This window comes from Physcomitrium patens, chromosome 1 (assembly GCF_059467195.1).
Source record: "Physcomitrium patens ecotype Gransden chromosome 1, ASM5946719v1, whole genome shotgun sequence".
Taxonomy (NCBI): Eukaryota; Viridiplantae; Streptophyta; class Bryopsida; order Funariales; family Funariaceae; genus Physcomitrium; species Physcomitrium patens.
The window spans coordinates 2,498,870-2,514,310 of NC_143410.1; the positions used below are offsets into that span (position 1 = coordinate 2,498,870).

The following is a 15,441-nucleotide window of genomic DNA, read 5'->3' on the forward strand; positions in this document are numbered from 1 at the left end:
AGAATTAATTAAAAAAGTGTGTATATATATATATATATATATATATATATATATTAAATAAAAATTTATACCTAAAATTATTTTGGTTGTATTTGTTAATAATATCTAATTATTTGTATTACATTAAAAAAAATCATGATTTTTTAGATAAGAGTTATAGATGTTTTGTGTTTATGTAATATTATCATTCATGTCATCTACTTTTCAGCACTGAAATTTTTATTTATTCATTAAAAAATTTAACTTTTAACTTTTCAGAAATATAAGATAATTCTGGCCTTGCAAAAGGAAAACTGAAAAATATATTTGGAATGTTGAAGTCATAACCTTTTGCTTAAAAATGGATGACAATGATATAGGGATTTTAAAAAAATTCATTGAAATATTACTACTTATTAAAATATCCATAAAATCAATTAAATTCTATTTTAAACAAGAGAAACAACAGCAGAATACTTTTGAATGAGATTATTATTTCTAAAGAAACATCATACACATGCATATAAAATACCTGCATTCCTTACATTTTTGTTTAATTTAAAAGTACATTATTTGAGTTTTCCTTTTTCTAAAAATATACTAAGAATATTGAATAGTATATTTATTTACAAGCCGAATGGAAACACAGTCAACTAGTTAAGCCAAGCTAAGGTAATCCCTGAGTGGTCAATTGCACCAGTTATTAATAAAGTTGACAAAAAGAGCTTTAAATGTCATCAATTGACCCAATCTCCAACAACATTGACGCACAAATTTGTTGGATTACCAACTCCAGTACAACTTTTTACAACCTTGTCTTCATCTTCACTTGCCAAAATGTGTTTAACCTTCACTTGAAGCCTTCTTTTCACATGGTTCACAAAACCCTCTTGCATCTAAAAAGAATAATTAAAATTAAGAAAATGAGATTTGGTGCTTGTTAAATTAAATAAAGATATTGAAATTAAAATTTTGAAAAAATTTCATTTTAATTTTTTAAAAAATTGCCATTGTGTGCAATTAAATTAATCATGTTTCTACATGTTTTTAAAGTTTTTAAGACAAAGAATTTACAACTATTCCAATTGGTGAATTTAAATGCTTTGATTTTATTGTAAAAGAAACCTGAAATGTTGCAAACTTGCAGTCAGCAGCAAAAATATTTGAAGTGAGATAATCATCTTCATTGCCATCTAGGAATACTTTAGAGGCTTCGCTGGGAGCCATGCGACGGGCATTATGTAACTTCACATAAACCTCTTTTGTTTCCTGGTATGTTTGTCCTGCAAATTTATTTTATTTATTTTTTATAATACAATACAAGCATGTTGTTTGAATTAGAAATGATCAAAAGTGCCGGGTGTTGTTTCAAAAAACTCACATCAGTTTAAAACAACTGGAACAAAAGAGCACTTTTGTGATAATTTCTAATTGATAGGTTGTCATATTTTTCAATAAAAAATATACTTAAATATTTCTAGAAGAATACAGATAAAATATTTTAAATGAACGAATATGTACCCAAAATGCCGTGCACTATTGGAGAAACTCTCACTTCATTCAATTGAAAATTGATCTATACATTATAAAAAAAAAAAAGAAAACATTTTTGTTGGAAAACATAAATTAATATTAGTTTTGGAAGTTTTAGCATACAAAAAACATAGTTAGAGCTTTCAAAATATCACAAAAAAATCAAAAGTACAAGATTAAGTTCATTTTAAAAAACACTGCGATACAATTATACTTATGACTCACATAATTTGCTCCAGATCCATGAATACCAAATGTGGGCTTCATTTTTGTTACATTGAAGTCCACTACATCGGGAATACGAACATGAACATATGTTGGGTAATAGCTAATAGTCATGCGATTGCTTTTGCTAATGAACTCATGGCCCATAGCAACATCCATCTACAATGTCATTGTTTTTGTTATTTTGAAGCAATTATGTTTATTATATAAATACGAAATTTAAAAACCATAATCAAATGTTTGCATTGTTAAACTCTATTATCACATACCTCATACAAGAAAAATTTATGTTACCACACCATTATTCATTCAATGAAAACATCTTATAATAACTTACATCATTTATTTGAACCACCATTTGTTTGCCAGTTGCTTGGGTTTTATTCACAAGAGGATGTATGTTGATGAGAATGTTGGAATCTTGATGTACAACACCGATCATTGATATGAACTACAAATATTAAAGTTAGTATTAGTTATTAACACCTCATATACTCCACATAAAAAAATAAAAAAGTAAAAAAACTAAATGATTTTATGCTCAATTCACCATATATACGTACATGTATATATACACATATACGAAAAGAAAAGGAAGAAGAAAGAGAACTGGTGGACGCGATGACCGCTAGACGAACGAAAGGATAGACGGATGAACGAACAGACAAACGAAAAGATGGAGGGGCGAACGAGGGACGAACGAAGGGTAGACAGAAGGGGGGGAGGAAGCCGCTCACAGAACTGCCGCGATGGATTCCTGGGAAGACATGCATGTTGATTTGCAGGCCTGGATCGCTGAGGACGCAGTAATTCCGGTTGTCTTTGCCGTGGAAATCGAAGCGCTCTCCATGTTTGCCGAAGAAGTGCGGATCTCCCTCAACGTAACCCGGGGGATGGTGCGATGGCGGTGGCGGTAGTGGACAACTACAGTCGCAAGCTGGAGGGGGTGGTGGTGCTTTTGGAGCACTGTTGGAGATGAAATCCGGAGGAGGGGGTCTGAAAATCTTCACAGGCCTAGGAGCGGGTGGTGGCGGTGATGGAGATGGCGGAGGTGGTGGAGATGGTGGAGGTGGGGATGGAGGCGGAGGTGGTGGTGATGGAGGTGGGGGTGGGGGTGAAGGGGGAGGCGGTGATGGAGGCGGAGGTGGTGAAGGCGGTGGGGGAGAAGGTGGAGGAGGCGGAAGCGTGCATTCCGGAGGCACCCAGTCGCACAGCGGGGGTGGCGGTGCCGAACAATTAACACCTGAAATCAAAATGGAGAAACCAGGAATGTCATCGCTGTGCATGAATGCCTTCACATTTTTGTTACTGTTCATGTTGCAATGCACAATAGTTCGTTCCAAACTGTTGCACGTTCAGTATCTGATGGAGTATATAATTCGAAATCATTGGCCTCAGACTAAGAGTTTACCGGGGCCTATAGGTGTGTCAAGAAAGACGTCATTAGAGGGCGCCATCTGCAAACCATGTGTGCTGGTGATTAAATGCATTTTCCATTTTTACCGTAAAAAACCACAACCAGTATTGGGAAGTGATCCAGATGAGGTTATGTATGAGAATCAAAGGTCATCGCTGATACCGAGTAGAGATCTTGCTCGCTGGGACAGAAGTCGCACGTCCCTCCTCCACAGTCAATGGCGTTATCATTCTACACACAATGCCCAGAAACCTATTTCATTACAACCACAAATGATGAGCGACTCTACAATCACCCTGATTGCAACCGTAGCTGCTATCAGATCTCTACCAGGACCTTGAGAAGGTATTGATTCAGGGAGTTACCGTTGTTTGACATCGCACGAAGTTGGCGGTTGCGAAGCTCTTCACTGCAACAGCGTGAACTCCCTGCAATATACCCTGCAAAAAACCTCCGGTAAGCCTCACATACAAAGCCCTTCTCATGAAACAATCTGAATAATACGGATAGAACTCATACTTGAGAGTTGGAAATCACTTGCATACCATTCCTTCTGTGCCAGAGAATACAGTCTTGTAAGCATCTAGCTCCACGCCGTGCGTATTATTTTGACCTGCTTGCAACTCTACATCACCTCCTGAATTCTACTTATCCAAAGCGCCGAAAATATCACTCAAATTAGTTCTCGCTTCATGCGAACGAATGGGCAAAGTTTTATATGTCGACAAAAGAAAAAAAGAAAAGGCCAGCATGAAGGTGTACATTGGCTTTATTGTTGATGAAGCTGGTCATCTTAAGGTGACCAACTGCTCCACTCGAGAGAAACGCCAGCAAAATGGCGCCTCCGTCCTCCCAGGCGGTATTATTAACAAAGCTGCAAGTTGAGCACTCGAATTTAGCTCCACCATCGCCAGGGCATCGACTGGGAGCGTCATCGACATAAACAGCCCCTCCCCAGCTCGCTTTGTTGTGCCAGAACGCAGTGTTCACAACCGTGACACACGTTTTCAAGCCACACTCCTCGGTCTCCTCCCTTGCTCCCACATAGAGAGCCGCTCCTTTGGAAGCCTACACAGACAAAGGAAACACGAACGGTCACCGAAATTTCAATCGTTAATCTGACAAGCCGGAAGGTGGCGAGGGATTCTTTCAGGGTGAAATGAAACTACACTTGCCTCGTTTCCTTCGAAGACGCAGCTGCGGATGTTGGCCAAGGCGCCAGCCTTCACCGTCACTGCTCCTCCTGTGCCTGAGACTGTGTTGTTACGAAAGACACTGTTGAGGGCTAATAAACGGCCTCCTCCGCCATGGATGCCACCCATGACTAGCACCGCCGCTCCTTCGCCACAACTTCCGCCTGTGATTTCCAAATCCTTCAGTGTGAGAGTGCCACCTACACCAACCACAAATATCTGGCCATTGCCACAGCCATCGATCCGGCAAGGGCCGTCGGTGCATAATCCCACTATGGTTATCTTCGATATGATTTCCGGAAGTGGTAACGACTCTGAAACGTCAAGATCAGCGTTGATAACGATCTGTGGCTCCTTAGCGAGGATGGCTTGCACCAGGCAGAGCGCATTGGAGCACTCGGGTAGACTTGATGTAATTCCAATAGTCATCGGGGCATCACCTGCAAAAACCCCAACGCACCAACAAACGTGAACATATATCAGCAACCCTCGTGAGAGATTCTGATAGAAATGCATGCAGATGATGAGCAGATTGTGTCATTTAATAATCTCTCGCAGGAGGTATTCTACTTATGAACGGGTCGCTATCTCTTTGCTAATCGCTTCAGATTCTTTTTCTTTTTTCTTACTGGAGCTTGTTCTGCCATCTTGAGAATAAGACCAAGTAATGTGGGATATATGAATACATTAAATGAGCTGCCTGAAGGCGAACAGTGTTGGGGACCTGTGTAAACAAATCACAATTGGTTTTTTTTTACCTTTAAATAGTTATTTTTGAGTGGCCCTCGTCTACAGAAACAGCGGATTGTTGCAACGCTGTGAACGGATTACCTGATAAATCTTCAGGCTGCTCCATAGTATCCCCTTGAGGGTGCAGATGAACACGGCAACCAGCAGAGTTACTTAGCATTGGATAAAAAGAATTTCGGTGACGCTTGGATCTGGGCCTTGGCACAAATGTGGATAGCTGCAACAATTTATTTTCCAGTGTAACATATACGTTACAACCAGTGACTGAAGGTCCTCATGAAAGTCACATGCCATGATTTCAGTACTAATGTTCATGAGAAATGGAGTGAATCTCTAGCTTTGGAGCTTACTTCACGGGAAATATGGGAGCTCTTGGTGGCTTGCTGCACCCAGCTGCGGGTACCGCGTGTAGCATCTTTCTTCATCTCGGGCCAACATGACGCTTTCGAGATAACTGTAGATAATGCACATGTGAATCTGAAAGTTAGCGAAGACGCGAAGGATTTCTGTGGTCATTGTTGTTTAGAACGTCTGGATATAGAAGTTCGGATACAAGGAATTTAATTGAACCGATGATGCACCTTGATTGAGCAACAGGGTGACCACGATCCATAGAGCTGAAGTTTTGCTACTCGCCCCAGCTCGCAGCAGCCCCATCTTAGCAGATAGACTTTACTCAAATCCCACCGTTATCTCTCATTACTCTCATATTTTCTTGCCTCCAGATATAAATGCCAATGGAATTAAATTCTAATTATTCCTTCGACTTGCGTAATCGAATTGACAATGTTGATTCATGTAATGAATAAATTCTTCTCACTAATGAACTAAGCATAAGCTTGTCAGCTTGTTCGTGCTCAGACTTTCGCGCACTCAGGAACATTTGACGATCAAGACAGTGTCAAAGATTTCGATTGAACGAATTCGTTTAACTGATAATCCTCATGACCTCCCTCACTTTCAAGGTGAGTGGTGAGACTTTGGCGAGCCTTCACCTGCTCTCCGGCTGTGAGCTTGCTTCGAGGCTATCAGGTTCAAATGGTTGAACCTTACAAAATCCCACCACTGCCTGAGGGAGGGACAGGGGCGCACACACACACACAAACATAGGGAGAGAGAGAGAGAGAGAGAGAGCAAGGCGAGTAGGACTCTTCCACAGAACTGAAGTGTAGATTGGGAGCCTGAGGTTTCTATGAGGTGAGGGTAAACTTTAACCAACGAAGGGGAAGGGTAGCAGTTACTCGTAACTGTCCGTTTCGACAGTTAGCCTTCCCTACTACCTGAACTCTTCTCCCTTGACTTCTTATCCACCTCGCTTCTCAAGCAGGGCCAATGCGAAACACTCCTAACCTCAGTTAGGATTGGCCCTCCGTTGTGTTCAGATGCCTCACAACCCCGCATTAGCTCGTGGGTGGCTCCATTCGAACCCACGTGCGCAAAAGCAAGAGGCAGTTTCCTTTCTCATCCACCTTCATTCGGCGGGGAAGGAATCCTGCCTACCCTCTCGAGACCAAGCACCGACTCGTTAGTTTCCCTCACATCGTAACAGACACACGACTTCCTAACCCACACGCGTGTTTACAGTTACGAGGCTGTTGAGTGACTCCAGATGGATATTTTGTTTTTTTCCCCCAACTCTCTGAACGCACAACAGCTTCTTCTGCGCTGTTGCACTCGCCGTGGGAGATCGCAAGCTATACACACACCCGAAATTCATGGGCAGGTGCCTGGTTCTACGCGATCAGCTTCAGTCTTCGCATCTTGCCAAGCTTTTTTGCTCGCGGTGTCGCGCTCTCTAACTGTGAGACGAATTTCGGGTTCAGGAGGGCCCACGAACACGAAACTCCCGGACCGCGGCTAGTTGGGTACCAGTTATAACCAAATTGTGAGAGGAAGGCGGTTGGTTGTGCAATTGGGTGTGGTAACCGACGCCCTTGAGTCGAGTGGCGTCGAGTCCCAAGTGGCTCCCATGCACCTCCACATCTGTCGTCCTGAGGCTTCCTCCCCCCCCCCCCCCCCCTCCATCTCCGTCATAGCCGAAGATAGCTGGCTCCTCGCCTCATCGCGGGGGTGCACCGAAACCTCTTTCACACGGGCCCAAGTGGTTTCCTACGTGGCGTGTATCTAACCAGAGGCATCATTTATTCCTTCGTTTGTTCATGAGTCTATTTTATTTTTCTAACTTGAAGGAACAAAACCAAAAAAGTAAGATTGATTTGCTTTTGAAATTGGAAGTAGAAAATATCTGAAAAGGGCGAATATCCGCTACGAACTGCTCGTGTGAAATTATCGGTGAACTGGAATACGATATTTAATCTACAGATCCTACGCTAGACTCATTTGAAGCTCATTCACTGCTTTTTCGTTTGGCTGCACAACTGGGGAGTGTTGTTTTCCAGGTCAACTGTTGTTTTATTTTACTCAAATTGTAATGCCTTTAGTGTTATAGAAAATTTGATAGTTACTTGTGCTTGGTAGATTTATTGCTCTCCTTCATAGATGCTTCTATATTTTAAGCAGAAAACTTTCATTCAGTTGTGACAAAACTGCATAAAAAACTCATAGTTTAATAATTACATTTATAACAACAAAAATAAAATTGGTAAAATACAAAATCACAACATTACTGCAATCAGTTCTTGAAGCCATTTAAGTGAGCACTTTTTTTGCAAAAAAGAACACACAATATTTGAGCCCTATCAACATTACAATATTCTTGAGCCCTATCAACATTACAACATTACAATATTCTTGATACTTAATCACAACATTACAATATTCTTGATTGGTTTACTAAAAAGGCGGGTCAATTTAATATTTTCCTTAAAAAATTATTTCTATTTTATTTAAGTTTATTCTAAATCTTTTTCTTTTGTATTACTCTTATTTTTAGTCAAAATGTTTGCTTGTGCACTACACTATCTAATAATTTTCTTTAAGAAACATATAGATATATATATATATATATATATATATATGTTTACATATTTAATCTATTTTTATATGTATATATATACATATATACAAAGAGAGAGAGAAAAAATTGTTACTGCTACATCCCCAATTGATATTGCTATATTCCCAATTGATGTTGCTATAGCTCACATGACCTCCACACAACTTAAATTGACTTAAAAGCAAGCTTCTACACTTAGGGTACGTTTGACAGCCCAATATTTAATCCTAAATGGATCCAAAAATAGAATAAATTAATAAAGAAGTATTAATGGCAATCAAATAAAAAAAAAATTAAGATAAGTATTTGGTTTAAAAAAAAAACAACTTGAAATATGTATTTTCATAAAGTATTCATTATCTCCCTTTCTACCACCACCATTTCTTAGGACAAAGAAAGAAAAAAATGCACAAAAAAAAGAGGCACATTATTAGCTAGTTGTCTATAAGAAGGACATGTAGGATACTTGATTATACTCTGCAGTCTTTTCTAAAACAAAAAATTGGAAACTTGAATAAAAACAACTTGAACCATACATCCTATAATATTGACTTAATGAGTAGGTTTTGTCTACCTTGGTAACATAAATTTTATAATTTCATTGTATGTTCATTACCACAATTTATTTATAGCATGTTATGCTTAGTGTTGTGATTAAGTTAAATGATATAAGATCTTACAAGTTAAAGATCCTACACAAAAATTCAAAATAATAGATTGAACTTCCAAAAGTTGGCATATTTATCATCAAATAATACCACAAGTAATATTATAAATAAAATAGTAAAGACAAAAAATTACAATACAATATAAATTGAAAAAACTGATTTGACACTATATTTTTGAAATATTAAAATTAATATATTAGAAATTTCTGTAATCAATAAAAGAAAATTTAGTAAAATTTATATATAATTTTAATGATTTTAAAACCTATACAAATGATTGTATAATTAAATGTAAAAAATTCTAATATTAACTAAAATACTATATTACATTTGTTTACACAAGAGTTGTATTTTTTTAAAAATATATATATATATATATATATACATCATCCTAAAGAATTAAATCATGCTACTCTAAAAATAACACAAAACTAAATAATACACATCTTTTACATGATTGATCTTAAAAAACAAAGAATTAATAATTATTTTTAATCTTTTTTGAATTTTTTACTTTCCATGTACAAAATTTTATTAACATTGTAATAGAATTCAACAATAATATAGGAAGTGTATGAGCTCAAATCATGCTTTAATATTCACGTTCATTCTCACAAGCCTGTTCATTCCACTAAATAACCTATTATTGATTTAAAAAATAATTAATAAATAAAATAAAACCATATTTAGTACTATCCCAATTCCACCTACTCATACCAATCAATATATTTGTTTATTTTTTTACAACACCATTTCCAATGAATTGTTTATTATCATTAACAATATCCCAAATACAATGCAATCTCACTTTTGTTCATTTATTTTTCCATTAGCGTCCATTCGTATTCTAATTTTACAAAAAATAAATAAATTCTCGTTGAGTAAATTTCAACTCAATAAGAATACCTCCCTTCCCTTCACTGACGCTCGTAAGCAGCGACCTACTACTGAGCGGGCCGACACGTGTCGTAAAATAGCAGTTGCCATCTGGACCGCCAGGTGGACTCCAAAAAAGGGGTCGAGAGTCTGAGCGGCGGTGACTCATGACTTGCGAAGTCTATCTCCCTATCACGCTCGGTGCTAAAAACGCCGACCCTTCGCCTTCAAATTCCTTACCAAAGCTCACTCATTCACTTACTATTTCACTGCAACGAGATCGAATCGGCGTCGTTACTGCCCGCTAATCCATTGCGCGTCGCGACCGCTTTGTGGGTATCTTGCAAACTCAGGACCTTAGACCTCTCTCTTATGTCAGTGCTCGACGTGATCTAAGGACTCCCGCACCATTGCTTTGTCCCGCGATGCATCGCAATCTGCGCACAAGAACGTAGAATTTTCGTTAGAATCTTGGGTTGATAGTTTGCTCGTCGATGTAGGGCGAACCGGAAGGGTGGTTAACGACCTGACCCACCGCCGCTGAAGCAGTTCGTCGCGTTCGAGATTGGGTTGACAGTTCATGTTCGTGATTTTGCGAGGAAGTGCTTGAGGTCTTTGAACCAAGTGGTCTGTCTGTTTTTTGTAGTTCGAGTGAGTATTTTTTTTGTGTGTGTTGACTGGGGGCCGGTCCACCCCGCCAGCTCCACTGTGCGAGTAGAGAGCCGATTCCTTGCATGCCGAAGCGTTCTTTGTGAGTTGACTTCCGTAATTTGGAATGTCATCTGTGTGTCGAGATGAATTGAAACGTGTGGACGGTGCGTCCCTTGCAAGGTCGCTGAGTGACGATGCTCTGTCCTTGTAGCTTGAATCGGTAATATGATACTCGACTGGTCTGGATCATACTAATCCAGGGTCTGCATGTTTGGGTGATGCAGGGCAGATACTTGGAAAATGAGAGGGGGGACATTGAAGATCGTGGCCCTTGTGGCTGTGCTGGCTTTTTTTGTGTTCTTGGAGTTCCAAACCGCAGAGGCACAACGTAAATTACTGCTCTCATAAATTCTTTAATTTTTTAATTATTATTATTATTATTATTATTACTATTTTCTGGCGCAGGCGTTGTGGGCTGTACTATATTATATATAAGTATTTTACTGTAAAAGAAAACCATCTGAAGTTTCAGGCTAATTTAGGGTGTCTGAACTGGTATGCAAGTGACGACATTCCATTCATTTTCAGAATACCAATTTATACTAAGAGGAGAATGTGTGCAGTTGATTTCCTCATGGACGATGTGACTTAATATGTCGTCTTCTGCAGTTGTTAATGAGTGCAGGTCACAGACACTCAATAATTGTGATGTAAATGCGTATTGTTATGACACTCCCAACTCATACTTCTGTCAATGCCGCCGCGGATGGTATGGGGATGGTCTCGTTGGACCGGGTTACAACGGATGTGAGTGCTTCATAATCAATATATTCTTAAGCTTTTCTCGTATACTGTTATTCAAGTGAAAATTCTCAGAGGATACTCGTTGAATTTCGTAGGCAAATTCTAAGCATTATCTCTAATTTCTTTTTTGCTACCGTGTGCAGGCACGCGACGTCGAATATCAACATGGCGAATTATAGTTTCTATCATTGGGTCGATTCTCGGTGCGCTTCTACTCGCGTGCTGCTTGGCGGGCTGTATCAGGAATTGTGTGAGGGCAAGATCACGCAGAGCCATGGAACCACAGGGTGATCCTGCATATGGATATCCTGCTCAGCAACCATATCCCCCGCAGCAGGGCGTTCCGATGCACGCAACTCAGACCAACAAAGTCCCTCCTCCAGCAGGAGTTGTTTAGATGGCTGGGAATTCCAATCAGTGACAGGAGCTGGGAGAAGTAGAATACTATTTATTTTTTATATCGATTACTTATAAGCTCTCGAGTTGTACATTACACGGAAACGGCTAGTCGCATGTTCTTTTAGATCACCTATGCATAAATAAGCTTGATAGTAATAGCTTGGTTAGTGCAAATTTCCATTCTTAGAGTACAGCAGGAAACAAGTGGCTTCTGTGATATGATCTCTTTTGAATTGTTGAAAACTCTTTCATAAATGATTTCTGTTATTTTCTTGTTCCAAGATTCAGTAACAATCACTACTTCCCAATGTTTCACCATGTAATGAAACAGACTTGCGTTTCCACATATACTCGATCAATTTTAGCCACATTCATAACGCATGTTGTTGTATTCTAATTTGACGGAATGTTTTGCATTAGTGGTCAAACCTGTGCTTGTGATAATGCAAAATGCTCCTCTGAATGCACTACATTATTTGAAAGCTCTAGATGAGGTAAATAAAAACAGCCAACCAATGACTCTTTGCTTTTGTACCACAATTTTGTGCATTATTCCAATGGAAATGACGGAGACGAGTAGCTTACGTGCACATGTATATATTACTTCGATTCTTGTGCACAGATGGCAGCTCACAATCACAGAAGAAAGTGTTCTCTCACTCGTACACAGCGAGGACAAAATATCCTTGTGGATTTGTGGATGCTCATCTAAATCAAGCATCTGGGTAGGTCCAAACTACTTTACAGTAATTGCTCACATTGGAAGCCTAAAAGTGATATAAAAAAATGATGAGAATATACTATCTTAAAATGGTGTTGCAATTGTGGTAAACATCGATAAAGGAAGTGATGGTCATCCAGACACTTAGATTCAAGCTAGAATTTTGTTTGAGACAAAGTTTGTACTACCCCACACGCAGATTTTGTCCTTGAGATTGGGTAGTTGCAATTTTTTTACCAAGTATAAAATGCAAATATTCTAAGTAACAATTTGATAAATGATTCCAATTTAATTTAATTTATTTTATTTTATTTTATTATTGATGAGTGAAAACTTGAATTGTGTTCCTTTCACTGTCATAAAGTGTTAGTTTGTTGATTGCAGATATCTTTAACCTTTTGCAACCCTATTTTGTATAATTAAATTATCCTTAGAGATTTAATGTGGTGGTTAATCAATACATATTCTATGCCTTATCATTGAAATCTATTTTATATGTAAAAAGGAGGAAACAGTGATTTGCTTTGTTAATAAAAGATCACCTTACATCAGGCACAGATAATTCAAAGGTACAATCTAGATTCTATTTTTTTTTTTTTTTTTTTTTTTTTTTGTAATTAAATTTTAATTACTATATAAAAACTTGCCCCATCTTCTTAGAGTCTTAGGTGGAGTTTTCAAGAATCTATGTCAAAAAAAATTCTATATATTTTACTCTCATGGATGTGATATATGATTTATCCATTTGGATAGCATTGTTGTTAAAAAATTAAAAAATTAAAAATTAAAATTAAAAATTAACATGCCTACCATTTCTTTACATACTTTCTTGAAAAAATAATTTTAATTTAATTTTAATTTAATTAATTAATTTTTATTATCCTATAAAATATTATTAATCATACTTTTAATCTTATAAAAAACCTTTGTAAGTCTATCCATGTAGAAGTAAAAACATACCTTTAATAAATTAAGATGCTATTTACAATAATTTTTCTTTTTGCCACACTACTTATATAAAATACTAAAAGTCAATATTTGTTTTAGTCTTTTAATTAAAAACTAGTGTTTGGCTTGAAGGATAATATTTAAGGCAAAAGATTCTAACAAGTTTGGATACTTTATTGTTATTAGTCCAATATAATTTTTAAAGTATCTTGCCAAAGACTTGGACCAATTTCGTTTTAATCTACAAACAATACTAAATTTTTTAAGATATTAATTTCTTTAGACAATTAATTTTTCTCACATTTTATAATTAAAGCAATATTATCCAAATATTAAAGTAAGATTGTTTATTCTTTCTTTTTGTTAGGACATAATCTTTAGAACCTTCTAGAAGCTTCTTAGTTGGTAGAAGATGTCAGGGACATAGTCCTTAGAATCTTCTAGAGATAAGTTTCTAGAACCTTCTAGAAGTAAGTCTTTGGAACCTTCTAGAAGCTTCCTAGTTAGTAGAAGTTGCTTGAGAAGCTTCCTAAATAGGAGTATATATTGGAATCGAGGCTGAAGAGTTCTTCAGTCTCGACAACACATCTCTTGGAGCTCTAGCTTACCTCTCTGGTGTTGTTCTCATCTGATTAATCTAGTCCTTGTCAGTTCTTCTTGAACTTCTTGTTAGATCTCGAGTCTGTATTTCTGTGTCCGTGACAATTTGTCGAGACTTCACTCACCTCAGATATTAGAGCTAGTTTCTTCTTTGTTAGAGTGTGGATTACTCCTCTGCTTAGAAGTGTACTAGCATTTTAGAGGTTGCGGATTACCTTCCTCTAAACTGATACTTCTTTTGTTACAATATTGGAGTCTTATTCTTCTTGGAGAGAGTGGATTACCCCTTTTCTTGAAGCTCTTAAGGCATTTTAGAGGTTGCGAAGTACCCTCCTCTAAACCAATATTGTCTTCTTATAGAGTCATTTCTGTCCTTCTCTTAGAATGGCCGGGGGCCAAGACATTAGTATGACGGAAAGTTCGGAGTCCAAGTTGGATGCTATCATGAATGCCCTCGCTACGTTATCGCAAAGAACTGCAGAGATTGAAGGAGTCGTGGCAAGGCTTCATAATGATGGAGCATCTGGGATGGCACAATCTAGGTTGCACCAACTTCAAACTTCTACACTTGGAGAAGCAACTTTGCCTCAGGTTCGACAAGCACCGCTGATTCTACAACATAAGGAGCCCCGAGTTATCCTTTCGGACAAGTTCGATGGTACGTATTCCAAGTTTCGAGGATTCATCAACCAAATCAGGTTAATAACAAATTTACAGCTCAAACGCTATCCAATGGAGGAGTCATGTGTTGGGCTTGTTGGAACCTTACTTACAGGACAAGCTCTATCATGGTTTGCTCCTTTGTTTGAGAAACGATTGTCCATACTAAACAACTTTGAAACCTTTTTGGAAGCATTTGCAGAAGCATTTGGTGAACACGACAAGGTTCGATGGGCTACAACAAAGATCCGATCACTACAACAAGAGATGCGCTCTACATCAGTCTATGCATCGGACTTTAAGCAATTAACATGCGATATCAATTGGGACGAAGAAGCGTTGATGAGTCAATTCTATTGCGATTTAAGGGATGATGTGAAGGATTTGCTATTAACTCTTCCTGATCCGCAAACGCTCAATGAAGCTATTAGCGAAGCTATGAAGTGTGATAACCACCTATTCCAACGCCACCAAGACCAACGTTCAAGACAACATACTATTCGCCACGCCCCAACTATGTCAACAAGCAACGTGAATTCACATTCAGAGGTAGAAGACATGCAAATTGATGCGGTACGTGTCAAATCTCTTACTCTAGAAGAAAAAAAGCGACGTATGGAGGAAGGTCTACGCTTGTATTGCGGTGAAGAAGGCCACAAAGTTGGAAACTGTCCCAAGAAGCAAAATTGACGTATTCTCAAGACTAGGGGTGCGTTTATTCAAAAAAATGAGGATGCCCAGTCACAATAGGAATCGTGCAGCTGAACAGTGAAATATTGCAACAACAACAAGGTTCCTTTCTTTTCGCTCAACCTGCCCTTTGTTTTACCATCCCTTTGCTTATTGGCCCTCAAAAACTGAAAACCTTACCATTATTAGATTCAAGAGCATCTGTTTGTTTTTTAGATGAAGAATTTATAAAGCATCATAAGATTCTTTTAGTAAAAAAATCCAAATCTGTTCACGTTGAGGTCATAGATGGGCGACCTTTATTGTCTGGTAGTGTCACCCATGAATCAGAACCTATAGAAGTGACGTTTAAGGGCCATAGTAGTCATATT

The 15,441-nt window shown here is 38.0% G+C and overlaps 2 protein-coding genes across 3 annotated transcripts; one reads left to right on the forward strand and one right to left on the reverse strand.

The window, feature by feature from the left end:
* Nucleotides 1-501: 501 nt before the first annotated feature.
* On the reverse strand, nt 502-6,301 carry LOC112281158 (uncharacterized). 2 transcript variants are annotated; one of them, XM_024517395.3, is made up of 15 exons: nt 5,679-6,301; nt 5,448-5,551; nt 5,179-5,314; nt 4,330-4,787; nt 3,917-4,222; nt 3,700-3,798; nt 3,520-3,582; nt 3,317-3,385; nt 3,149-3,194; nt 2,475-2,980; nt 2,075-2,188; nt 1,738-1,896; nt 1,501-1,555; nt 1,105-1,262; nt 502-875 (listed from the first exon to the last, which is right to left on the reverse strand). In XM_024517395.3, exons 1-15 carry the CDS (start codon nt 5,752-5,754, stop codon nt 717-719), a joined length of 2,508 nt encoding a protein of 835 aa, XP_024373163.1. In that variant the 5' UTR covers nt 5,755-6,301; the 3' UTR covers nt 502-716. The 2 variants fall into 2 exon arrangements, with proteins under 2 accessions (XP_024373163.1, XP_024373157.1); XM_024517389.3 differs by having other exon boundaries at nt 3,520-3,594.
* A 3,563-nt stretch (nt 6,302-9,864) lies between these two features.
* Nucleotides 9,865-11,732, forward strand: LOC112280696 (uncharacterized). The gene is made up of 4 exons (XM_090254289.1): nt 9,865-9,929; nt 10,533-10,636; nt 10,918-11,055; nt 11,196-11,732. The coding sequence occupies exons 2-4, from the start codon at nt 10,549-10,551 to the stop codon at nt 11,447-11,449; spliced, it is 480 nt and encodes a 159-aa protein (XP_090110415.1). The 5' UTR covers nt 9,865-9,929; nt 10,533-10,548; the 3' UTR covers nt 11,450-11,732.
* Nucleotides 11,733-15,441: the final 3,709 nt, after the last annotated feature.